The sequence below is a fragment of the Rhinolophus hipposideros genome, assembly GCF_964194185.1.
Source record: "Rhinolophus hipposideros genome assembly, chromosome: 1".
Lineage (NCBI taxonomy): Eukaryota > Metazoa > Chordata > Mammalia > Chiroptera > Rhinolophidae > Rhinolophus > Rhinolophus hipposideros.
In genome coordinates, this window is record NC_138047.1 from 16,216,323 (window position 1) to 16,229,327 (window position 13,005).

Sequence of the window (13,005 nt, forward strand, 5' to 3'; positions counted from 1 at the left end):
TAGGAAGTTGAAGTTTCAGACGTTATTTTTGGAGTGTTTGGAAAAGATGCACATATGGAGAAAATAATCGAGATGTATAATAGCTGGTGCAGTGACAGCTGTCGTACTAAAATTTTGTGAGTTATGTAACAATCAGGAAATTTCGGTTTGAGTTAATAGTGTTTTTCCCTTTTTTTCAGGTAAAATATCATGAAGATTTTGAAAAGACCAAGGGGAGGGGCTTCACTCCTGTCGTGGATGACCCTGTGACAGAGCGAGTGAGGAAGAACACCCAGGTGGTCAGCGATGCCGCTTACAAAGGCGTCCATCCTCACCTGGTGGAGATGGACAGAAGACCTGGAATCATTGTGGGTAAGCCAATGGTCCTTCTGGGCAGGTCTGCAGGGGCAAAGATCATGCTTGCCCTGGCTTTAGAATTAGCCTCCTTGTTCATTGGTCTCCTCCTCCAGTGTTTGATGGGTGCCCAGCTGAAAATGGACCACAGGCAAAGTGGTATTGTTTATACCATGTTGAATGGGATTCATGGCAGTTGCCAGATACCGTTGCAAATCCTTTCTGTGATTGGACATTCTCTGTCTTTACTAACTTTCTGGTCTTAGGAATGTCCCTGCTTGTTAAGCAAAGAAGAAGCCCAAATATTAAACAGAGGTGATTAACAAAGGTTGAATGATTATTTTGTTTTTCCTTTGGCTAATGTACTTGATCAATACATCATACTACAGACATCATCTGCATGGGTGACAGAAATAATCCCAGTTAGGTCACTTGACTACAAGTAGATGTCCCAGAGAGATTCTGATTGTATTCCATAATACAAACAGTGCATATTTTTTTGAACATTATCTCTGAACTTGGATAATCGAGAGCTTTCTAAAAGTCCCATAAACTGGAGAGGAAGGAACCTTCTCTTCCTGCTGTTTCTTCTACTCAGGAGAAATCTTAGGAACATACCACTGTTGAATGGAGGCTGAGACAGCAAGGATCAGACCAAAGTGTAAGACAGGGTTAGACAGGAAAGTTATTGATTTTTCCACATATGTCGACAACCCGTACTGCTAAATGACAGTTGTCTTCTTCAGAGCAGTTGGCCTCTGAATTTTTGTAGTTGGTCCAATTATATTGCTCAAATAATATTTTTGGTAACCATACAACAGTGCCTCTCAGTAGTCCGAGTGTTAGATTAACTTTAAAGGTAAAAGGCTTGTTTTGGACACTTAGGGAAAAGCCATTTAGAGGTGAGTGGGTAAGGAAAGTGTGTATTGGATGGGCTCGTGTCTTCGTATAAATCAAGGTACTGAAGTCAGGGCACTGAGTGATTTGGATGGTTATTGGGCAGCTCTGAAAGTATTTTCCAAAGAGGGATTCTGAACATATTTGTAGGCAGTTGATAGCTTTGCTGATCTTCCCAAGTTGATTGCTTAAAAGGATCACATGAAGTTAGATGAGTTATGATGTTTTCATCAAAAGAATTACAGACTTAGACTTTCATTGCTTTGTGTTAACATCTCATGGGGGATGGTGCAGAGGGTCTGACTCACCCCACAAAGGTGAAAAGGCTGAAGTCTGCACAGCTTACACCAGGGTTCCTCCCTAGATCAGGAGCCAAGAATGGATGTGAGGTCTTGCTAGAAGCTGTGAGATTGTCTAGACTTTGAGCTTTCAGCATTCAGTGCTCATGACCTTTGAGACAGAAATTATTATTTTTTTAAAAAAATATGGGCTATATACCTCTAAATTATTCACTTCTTGGGCCATCCAGAAGTTAGTTTGTTTTGTCTAATTAGGGGAACTGTTTTCTATTGAGGATTTGCTGGTGAAACCACAAAATAGACTACGTTGAACAAACATTAAACTTCTGAGCCAGGCATGGAATACGGGTTTAGAGATTTTCTGAGTAATTCAGACTTAAGCCAGTTTGTTTGTCTTCCTATTTTTGTCGGAGGCTCTGCTACTTACTGGTTGTAACCTTGGCCAAGCTAACTCAATCGCTCTCTGCCTCAGTTTCCTCATCTATAAAATGGAGATAGTAATAGTACCTACTTTCATTTGTTATAAAGCTTAAATGATTTGTGTTATAACTGAGCATAGTGCCTGGTGTATGGTAAGCCCTACATAGTATTAATTAAAGACAGACAAGTAGATCTCCAGTTCCAGTTTACTAATTAATTGATTTTACTCAAGCTCCATTTCTGCCACATGTCCATAATTAGGTATTTCCCTGTTGTTGGTATAACACTACACAGATCATTTTAGGACTTGATAACCATTTGATGGCAAGACTGATAAACCCAGAAGTTAGTAGATTTGGATTATGCTTCCAGCTGAAAAACGAGACTAAATTGTCTTGCACAGTCTGATTACTAACCACGGCAGTGACCTCATCTTTGTTCCACTGAGAGCAGGAAGCTGCTCCTTGTTCATCTGTGTATCCCTCGTCAGTCCTTGCTCCATGCCTTGCTTTAATTGCACTTTCCTAATAAATGTTGTGTGTTAGCTTGTACTGACTGTCTCAGAATGAAAACTGGGCTGCCACTTGCCCATATTTTAAACACTTGTCTCTGTTATAGGGAGAGAAATTTTTGTTTTGTTTTCTCAGACAAAAAACTCTCAGTCACTTCCCTTGAATTATATGTCCTTATTCAGGAGTTTTCTTCAAGCATTTCACCGGTTTCAGTGTGTGGGAGCACGCGTGATGGGGTTCAGGGATGTGGGGAGGCTGCACAGAGCTGTCTGGTGTGCACGTGTGCTGAGTGATGAATCACAGACTCCACCGGGAGGGTCAATAAGAATAAACAGGGCAACTTAAATTTGATCATAAAGCTTCTTTAAATCCTGGTGAATACGAATTCCCTTTGCTCTCCTCTGATGTCTGCAGCCAAGTGGGTTTGCTTATTCCATTCGCTCCTTGCAGATGTTTGCTTGACTCTGCTGCTGACTTTCTTTTTAAATTCATTCTTGATTTATTCGTTTCTTCCTTTTGGTAAAAGACCTCAAGGTTTGGCGCACCGATCCCGGCTCCATCTTTGACATTGATCCCCTGGAAGACAATATTCAGTCTAGAAGTCTACATATGCTCTCTGGTACTGCTTACATTTCGAGCTCCTCTCCTTTATGTAATTTTGTCCTGACAGTGAAGCTACTCTGAGCTGTAGAGATTCACTGTGCCAACTGTGTAATATCCATTTTAAAGTTGAGAATTCAAAAAAACCAAAAAAGTGGCCAGGCTCCTTTAAAATACCATTAAGCATTTATGAAAGTAAAACTTGCAAGAGGGCTCTTTAATATATCCAAATTAGTTTGTTCTAGATTCATTTAGAAAGGCATCTAGAGCTTCCTTACATCTGCTTTTTTATTAGTGAATATGATTTTATAGGTTTTCTGCGCTTTTAAATGCAGTTAATTTGGATTGCACTAAACTGCCAAGACATAAAGGAGATTTGTTTCATGAAAAATGATGTTACAACATTTTAAATGTAGATTTAGAGAATTACACATAAAACTGTAGGGAAGTTTTCTATATAGCATCATAATTGTCTTAAAATAGACTTTCAAGTATCCTTAAAATTTATATAATTTTGTATAATCCAAAATTTATAGTTTATATAAGAAGTTTGACTTTTAATTTAGACTGCATGATTAAAATTAAAAGCAAAAACCGATGGTTTGTATATCTGTGTATAGTAATAGAATGGTTTGACATTTCAGACTTTCAGACCATGTTTAGCAAACTGAAGCTTTGACAGTTATACAATTATTTTAAACAATTAAAAGTAGACATAGATCATTTAGGTCTTACCCTCCCGCCTGATTTCTACTCTGGATTTAATTGTTGACATTAATAAAATTGAAAGCCCAAGGCAAAGTAGGGATTCTAATATTTTTATAGTCAATTTGATCCATATAATCAGCCAAACTGTCATATAATTTTTCTAAAAATAAAGGGAACAAATACTGTATACTTGGTGATACTTGAAAACAGTTATTTATAACCAGATGTTAAGTTTGACAGAAATTTTTTCGTTTGCCAATGTTTTCTTAGTTCTTTCCAATTTCCCATCCTTCCCTCTCTCCTTTAAGATCTAGATTTAAAAAATGAGTATACATGATCATTAAGTCAATGATAAAGTTGATTCAATGTATGCTGAAGTTTGGGAATAGGTGATTAGAGCTTATAAATAGCTGAGCTTTTGGATTGTTATTTAATGAAAGGTTGTTTTTCTTTCTCGTTAAACTTTTAAGTGTGTGTTTGTTTCCTTTGTTCTTCAAGTCACTTAATGCAAGTATGAATGTTTTCCCTCCAATATAGAAAAGGCAAGTCACTACAGGAGACAGCGGTCTCGATCTCACTCGAGCAGTACCTTTGGGACAGGTCTGGGAGATGACAAGTCAGAACTGTCAGAGGTTTACCCTAGCTTTTCATGTTGCAGTGAGTTAACAAGACCGTCTGATGAAGGAGGTATCGGACATTAACCACTCTCAAAGAAAATTAATTCATTTTTTAAACTGTTTCACACGTGTGTTCCTAACACATTTTTTCCCCCACCTTTTGCAGACACATTTAGCCTGGGTATATTTGAAAATTTTAAATCATGTTTACAAAGTTAAGAGTCCTTTTTTTACACTACTAATTTGCATTTTCGCATGTTCGGTTTTCCTGTCTTACTTCACTATTTTCACTGCAAATGGATCTTTAGTGACAAAAGCGTCTTGGGATTTGCTACTTGAGTCTGTTTCATGGGAGTTGTACGTATGTGATGGATATACAAGCCAAAGTGGAAACGAGTTCTGCAGAGTTTGTATCTGATTTCCGTTAAGGAAAATCATTCTTACAGTTACGTTTTAGTGGCTGAGAGGTTGCTATGAAATATGTGTGTTTAAATATTGATATACATTTACAGTAAGAGTTAGATCTTGTGAAAAAGGAATTGAGTATGGTGCTTGGGATATTCGTTTTTTTAATGGGAAATACTATTGATTGTTAATAATCTCTGTATTTTATATACCATCCTTTCCTTCTGTTTTCTGCATCCAATTGGTGGATTAGGTCTAGAACTTTTAGTTGAAATTGTTTTGGATGTTAAACTAATTCTACTGATAAAGCTGTTATTAAAGGCTTGGTTATTTTTTATTTTATTTTATTTTGTGTGACAACATTTGTGTTCTCTCATCAAATTTCAATTATACAATACAATTTTATCAACTATAGTGATACATCAGATCCTCAGACCTTATTCATCGTATAGCTGAAAGTTTATATCCTTTATACCGACCATCTCCCTATGTCCTACACCTCCCCAGCCCCTGGCAACCACTTTTCTACTCTCTGTTTCATGATTTTTGACCTTTTCTTTTTGTTTCCTTTTTGATTCCCCATTGGTAGAAAATTTTTAAGATCTGTTTTTCTCTCTGATTATAGTGAAATGTTTATAAATTAGTTTTGCTCTGCTGTATAAGATAGACGTCAAGGGTGTCCCCTTTCTGTGTCTGGTTCTCTAACAAAGGGTTTAGTAACTTCTTGAGGGTCTTTTTGTTTGTTTGTTTTTGTTTTGTTTTTAAATAACTTCGGGCTATTGATTTTTTTCCTTTAGTCTCTGTGGTTCTGGAGTTGGAGAATGATGTTGATGCTTGATGAGATAAATAAAAGCCAAAGCAAAGAGAACACATTTCTATCAACCTTATTTAACTTCACCGCAGGTCAGCGTGCTGGAGTTGATGTGTCTCCCGAGTGCAATGCACCATAGAGTCTTTTCTTTTGCAGTGTCCCTCTCACTTCATAGCTGTCCACACCAGTGCAGCATTCACTCTTCTATTCACCGTATGTTTGTCCAGTGCTCTTTGTACACCAGCCCAGAGCTTGGGTCTGGCAAGACATACAGCAGTGAGTGAAAGACACATGCGTTTGCTCTGAGGGCTTAGAGTGTGGTGGGGAACCCTGACATGAAGCAGATACTTACCCAAGTACTCGATAATGATGAGAAGAGAAAGCACTATGAGAGGAAGGCGGGGGGCTATGGGACGTATTTCAGGGGAATTCCATCTGGCCTTGATGTCAGGGAAGCCTTCACCAGGGAGAAGATTTGAGCAGAGATATGAATGCTGAATGGAAGTTTTATAAACCAAGGGGACTTTGGGAGAGAAATGTTCCTGGAAAGAGAACAGAGCACTGAAACGGTGTGTCAATGGGACATTCAAATGGAGGCATCGAGTAGGCAAAGGTCAGAGGAGAAGCCTGCACTGGAGATAAACGTGACAGTCATTGTCCATATCAGTGGTAAGTCCATTGTCCATGTCAATGACGTCAATGAATTCATCCATGTCTTGGATGAATTCAGAGAAGAATTCAGAGACTGCCGCTGTCGCAGCTCCCGCTGATCCAGTAGACTTGCAGACCGTGTTTAGCAAATGAAAGCTTTGACAGTTATGCAATTATTTTAAACAATTAAAAACAGACATAGATCATTTAGGTCTTGCCCGGCCCCTGATTTCTACTCTGGATTTAATTACTGACATTAATAAAATTGAAAGCCCAAGGCAAAGTAGGGATTCTAATACTCTTATAGTCAGTTGGATCCACATAATCAGCCAAATTGTCATTTAATTTTCTAAAAAGAATAAAAAAGCAGCAAATACTGTCAGAATGGCTATCGTCAATAAATCAACAAACAAGTGTAGGAGAGGATATGGAGAAAAGGGAACCCTCATGTACTGTTTGTTGGTGGGATTGCAGATAGGTACAGCCACTATGGAAAACAGTATGGAGATTCCTCAAAAATTTAAAAATGGAAAAAATTTTTGAACGTTAAGTTGGATCATGTCCACTCATGCTACCATTTCAATTGTGACTATAACCCCAGTCCTCACCTTCATTGACTGACAAGGCCCTCGCCCCATCTGGGCCCTGGCTGCTGCCCTGAACTCGTTCCTGACATTCTCAGGACACTCGCCCACACTGCCGTCCTGGTCTTCCTACTTCACTCGAACCTTCCAAGAAAGCTCCTACCTGGGGCTCTGCACTTACTGTTTCCTCTGCCTGGAACACTCCCACCACCCCAATTTTCTAGCCTCACCCCATTTTTCATGTTTCAGTTCAGATGTCACTTTATCAGAGAGACTCCCTTTAACCACCAGAGATAAAATAGCTACTCCTGTGCTGTCTGTCACTTTACCTTGCTTTCGTTTTCTTCACAGCATTTGATTCCACCTGAGATATTAGATCCAGAGGGTGCCAAAAAATGTATACACATTTTAAGAAAGGAAAACTGTATTAAAATTATAATAATGTATACCTATAACAAAAGATACAAGTCATGTTTGACTTCTGCAATGACAAGAGGTGCTCAAAGTGGTTACCGTCAGTGTCCGGACACTTCTGATTACAGCAAACTACTGCTTGAGCAACGTTGACCAAAGTGTCCACTTGTATACATTTTTTGGCACCCCCAGTATTTGTTTGTCTATCTCTGCCTCATTAGAGAAGCCCCACTAAAGCAGGGATTTTGGCTGGTTTGTTTACTAATATATTTTCTCCTCTTAGAATAAGCACTCAGCGAATATTCAGTGAATGAATAAAATGGCCAAATTAAATTTTTTTCTGCTCATTTTCTATTGAGATATAATTGACATATAACATTGTATTAATTGTAGGTGTACAATAAATCTTTTAAATACTAGAATTGAACTATAAATCTAAGTATTTTTTAAAAATACTATTCTGTTGTGTAAAGCTTTCAAGAAAATTCTTGCATTTTTATTTTGATGATGTTTTGATATATTTCAATAACATTAAAGCACAGCTGAAAAAACCCTAAAGTGGAAACATTCCCAGTGTATTTCTTTTTCTGGTGGGGTAGGAAAAGAGTAGTATCCATGACTTTTTGGTTGCTTTGAAATTTAGGGTCCCCTTTGAAATGTGTTCTATGCTGGGCCTTGGAAAGGAGGTACTGATTGTCTCTGTGGAGGGATGAAACTTTTGTGATGATGACAGCTGTTTGATGAAAACCTTTAGTGTCTATAATGGTAACAGTCAATCATCTGCATTTGTTTAAATACTATTCTAGAAATTGAAAAGGATTTTAGAAAAAGACATGTTAGTGGCAAGAGGAAGCAAAAGAAAATGATCATAGTATTTAGAAATGCCACTTCTTTTTCATCCAGATTTTGTTGGTTTCTTTAAATTTAGATGAGGATTTTTCTTTTATGATAAAGTTTGTTATGTCCCAGAGAGATGTCCTGTCATATGGGGGTGTGTGTGGCAATGCTGTACTGCAGTGGACACCACGCTGTGCAGAGAGCAAGATGTGGAACTTCACCCTCACACTTGGGTTTGCATAAGGTTATTAGGCTCAGATTCCACATCTGTAACTAGAAGGATATAGAAGAAGAAGCTTTCTAGGATATTTTACATTTCCCAAGCTAAGTGCCATAAACTTAAATGAACGTTAATTTTCTGTCTGTGTCTTCTATGTATGAGAATGTGTTCATGTCCTGAAAGTGATCTGTCTTACTTTGTGGAGTAAGTGGCTGGGCAGTTACGAGAGTCCTAGTTTTAGGGTCCTTCTTATGGGTTAGAAAAAATTCTGATTGTTAGCACAAAGGGTGAAACAATCAGCTCATTTCCTTGAGGCAAAAGTACAGTGTTTTCATCATTCCCATTTGGTTTTCATGAGCATTAACATAGAAGCCTTGTTCTTGAAGTTTGTATCATTGTTTTAGTTATGTGTTTCTCATGGTATTTTCCCATCTTGCTTTGATTGCTAAATATTTTCATTTTCTTATGTGATTATTTTGGGCTTTCTTGACATTTCAATCTACTTTCCAAAGTATTAAGTTACCAAAGTGTTTTCATTTTACATCTCTACTTTGTTACTTTGATACAATAAAAAAAGGAAGGTTTTATTTAAACTCCATTGAATTTTGGGTTGATTCTTACATAATATTTGAAATGATCTTTATTGCCTTTTGGTATTGGATTAGGTTAACTTATTTTCATTTGACACAGTTTCTTGAATGGAAATAATCCTGATGGTTTCTGCTTATTTCCCTTCGAGGTTTTCTCTGATCTCCATGTCTGTCTTTAGTTCACTTGCTTGCAACATGTATTTGCCTTCGGGTACCACTTTTTATTTCTTTGGTTTTCGTTAAGTTCTAGTGCTCTGTACTGCTAGCATTTTTACATTGTAATCTCTCGTCCCTCGTTTACCCTTCTCACTTTGAACTTGTGTTCAGTTTCGCTTTGGGTATGTGTTTCTGTCTTCCTCTGGAGCATACAAGTATGATAGCAAGGGAAAAGCAGATATACTTTTCAAACAGACATTTCACAAGTGTTTCAACCTTGTCAACATTTTCATTGTGCTGTGAAAGAATCTTATTGGGATGACCGGCCTCCACTGATGGAAAACACCTTTCTGAGTCCTGTGACAGCCCTAGCTGGGCTGTGCTTATAGCAGTCCATCCCATGTAATACACTCTCAAAAGAGGTTAGATTGGAAGAGATGCTTCAGTACATTCTGGAACTGTCAGTATATTGTCCATAAGCATACAAGAGGGCAGTATACCAAGTAAGTAGCCAATTGTCCTCGTGTTTTATAGGCTCCCATAACTGCATCTGTTCATTCACCAAACATTTACCTAGTGTCTCCTGTATGTGTGAGATGCTGGGACCACAAACACAAAAGATATAGTTATTGTCATCAAAGAACTCACATTCTGGTGGGCAAACCAGATGCATAAACCCGTTTTGCTCAGGAAGGTATTATGATGGAGTAATGCCTAGGCTTAGAATTAGCCAGGAAATGGGAAAAAAGTTTTAGGTGGCAAAGTAGCATGTGAGAGAACACAGAACATTGGAAGCTTGGTGCCTTTTGGCACATCTGGAGCCCTGGGACTGCAGGTGTCTAGGAGATGGGCTGAAGAAGACCAGACCAGTGTGTGGCAGTGCTGAGCCAAGTGTTTTCAGAGGTAGGGTCCAATTGAACATGATTTCTGGGCACTTTCCTTGGGCTCTAGCCTGTAGGAGATGTATAGGCTACTTAGAGGACCAGTTACCCGGACGGGTAGGTGGTTGAGTCTCTCTGCCTTGGGATCTTGTCTTAGAATCCAGTCTGCACCAGATGACTTAAATTCTACCAACAGCATCAACTCCTTGGGCATCAAGTGACCAGAGGCCTTCTTAGGAGTCCTCTGAAGGGGCTAATGCTGTGGAGACAGCACTGTGGACTTTTATGTCAAGCTTCACAGCCTGTCTTATTGTTGACATTTGTCATTTACTTAGAAGAGCAGGAACACTAAAACCAAAGCACCTTCCTACTCTGTTGACTCCTGGACTCCAGACAAAATAGCCAAGCGCTAGATGTTTAATAGATATCTCAAGTCTTATGTCTGGTAACAGAATCTTATTTTCTATCTTAACAAACAAACCTATATCTGTGCTTTTTTTGTTGTTCACCATTCCAGCTTTTTTTGTTTACCATTCCATTCACCATAGTACTCAGGCAAAAACCATGGCATCATTCTTAATCACCTTTTTCCTCTCACCTTCCTTCACATTTAATCCATCCGTAAGCCTGTTGTCTCTATCTTCAAAATGTAACTGTCCTGAATCCAGCCCCTTCTCACCACTTCCAATGTATCCTAAGTGAGTCACCATCCTGTCTGCTTGAGAATGTAGAAATAGGCTCTCGGTCTTTGTAATTCTATTCTTGCCCCTTCGGTCTGGCCTCCCCCCAGCTGCCATTGATCCTGTAAGAATCTGCACCTGATCGCATTACATTTTAGCTGAAAATACTCTAATGGCTTCCAATCACACTTGGACTGAAAACCATGACCTACACTCTGTAAGGTGTTGCAGAGTCCAACCTTCAATCATGTCTCTGATTTCATCTTCCACCAGCCTCCTAGCTCCAGCCACACAGGTCACCTGGCTGTTATAGCATGCCAGCCATTCTTCCACCTTGAACCTTTGTAGCCACTTGTCCCTTTACCTGGAACGCTCTCCCAGGTGATTTTGTGGTTTGTTCACTTCCATCAGGTCTCTCATTAAATGTCAACTAATCAGCAAGGGTTTCCTTGATCACTCTACATAGCAATACACCCACCTACACCCATAAGTCTCTATCCTCTTACCCCGCTATATTTTTCTTTATAATTATTTTTAAAGCCTCATTGAGGCATAATTGATATACAAAACTTACACATTTAATGCATACATTTTGATGAGTTTGGACATATGTGTATACTGTGATACTATCACCACAATTAAGGTTATCCACCACCTCTAAAATTTCCATATGTTCTTGTGTGTGTTTGTAGTAAAAACATGTAACATGAGAACTATCCTCAATGTATTTTAAAGTGCACAATACAGTATGTTGTTATCTGTCGGTACTGTGTTTTACAGTAGATCTCTAGAACTTGTTCATCTTGTATAACTGAAACTTTATACCCTTTCAGCAACAATTCCCCATTTCCCTCCCCACCCCTGGCAACCATCATTCTATTATCTGCTCTATGAGTTTGACTACTGTAAATATGGAATCATGCAGTATTTGTCCTGTTATGACTGGCTTATTTCACTTAGCATCATGTCTTCTAGGTTCATCCATGTTGTTGCAAATGATAAGATTTCCTTCCTTTTTAAGGCTGAATAATTTCCCACAGTATGTAAGCACCACATTTTCTTTACCCATTCATCAGTCGATGGTCATTTGGGTTCTATTCATATCTAGGCTATTGTGTACAGCCTTCAATGAACAAGGGGCCACAGATATTTCCTTGATATCAGGGAAATGCAGATCAGAACCATGATGAGATGTCACCTCATACCTGTTATGATGGCTATTATTTAAAAAAAACAAAAACAAAAAAGGTAAGTGTTGGTGAGGATGTAGAGAAATTTGAACTGTGATGCACTATTGGTGGGAATGTAGAATTGCACAGTAACTATGTGAAACATTATGGTGCCTCAAAAAATTAAAAATACAATTGCAATATGATCCAGCACTTTTACTTCTGGGTATATATTCATAACTGTTTTTACTACTTGATATTTTATTATGTTTTAATTTGTTTATTTGTATAGTACCTATGAGGTGTGATCAAACAATACAGTGAATGTTTAAATAAAAAAAATTATTACAGTAACAGACATATTACCATTAACCCCCTCAAAATACTCCCCCTCGCTTCAACCACACTTATCCCATTGTTCTTGGCACTTTCTGAAGCAGTTCTGCAAGTCCTCTTTCGTGAGTGTCTTCAGTTGCACTGTCGTGGCTGCTCGATGTCCTGAATCATCTTGACTTTGGGGAAGAGCCAGAAGTCACCTCATGCCAGATCCAGTGAATAAGGTGGCTGAGAACACACCATAATGTCTTTATTTGACAGAAATTGCCATACCAGAAGTGATGTGTGACACAGAGCTTTTCTGTTGTGATCAAAACATGTGAATGCTGCAGCCAGGTGCCATCCCACGGAAAGGCAGGGATCTTCAATACGGGACGCGACGCATCGAACCTCAGTGGCAGTGTATGTGACAAGTTTCAACTTGTTCAGCGCAGTCAGTCGGGTGTGAGCTACGGTTGAGAGAAGGTGTGTTTTAAAGTGTGCTGTAAATCATCCTCCATCATGACAACGTTCCGTGTCACACATCGCTTCTGGTATAGGGCAATTTCTATCAAATAAAAACATTATGGTGTGTCCTCATCCACCTTATTCACCGGATCTGGCACCGTGTGACTTTTGGCTCTTCCCCAAAGTCAAGATGATTCAGGACGTCAAGGCAGCCATGACAGCACAACTAAAGACAATCAGGAAAGAGGACTTCCAGAACTGCTTCAGAAAGCGGCAAGAACGATGGGAAAAGTGTGTTCAAAGCGAGGGGGGGGGTATTTTTAGGGGGGTTAATGGCAATGTGTCTTTTACTGCAATAATTTTTTTAAATTTAAACATTCACTGTATTGTTTGATTGCACCTCATATGTCTACCCCAAAATATAAACTCTATTAGAAC

The 13,005-nt window shown here is 38.8% G+C and overlaps 1 protein-coding gene across 1 annotated transcript in view; it reads left to right on the plus strand.

Annotated features, from left to right (window-relative positions):
- The window catches only part of NEBL (nebulette), a 105,984-nt gene that overhangs the window by 75,215 nt on the left and 17,764 nt on the right, over nt 1-13,005 (plus strand). Inside the window, exons 22-24 of the mRNA XM_081059900.1 lie at nt 180-351; nt 2,988-3,080; nt 4,307-4,456. Of these exons, the coding sequence (XP_080916026.1) occupies nt 180-351; nt 2,988-3,080; nt 4,307-4,456 (415 nt within the window). The remainder of the gene's footprint in view (nt 1-179; nt 352-2,987; nt 3,081-4,306; nt 4,457-13,005) is intronic.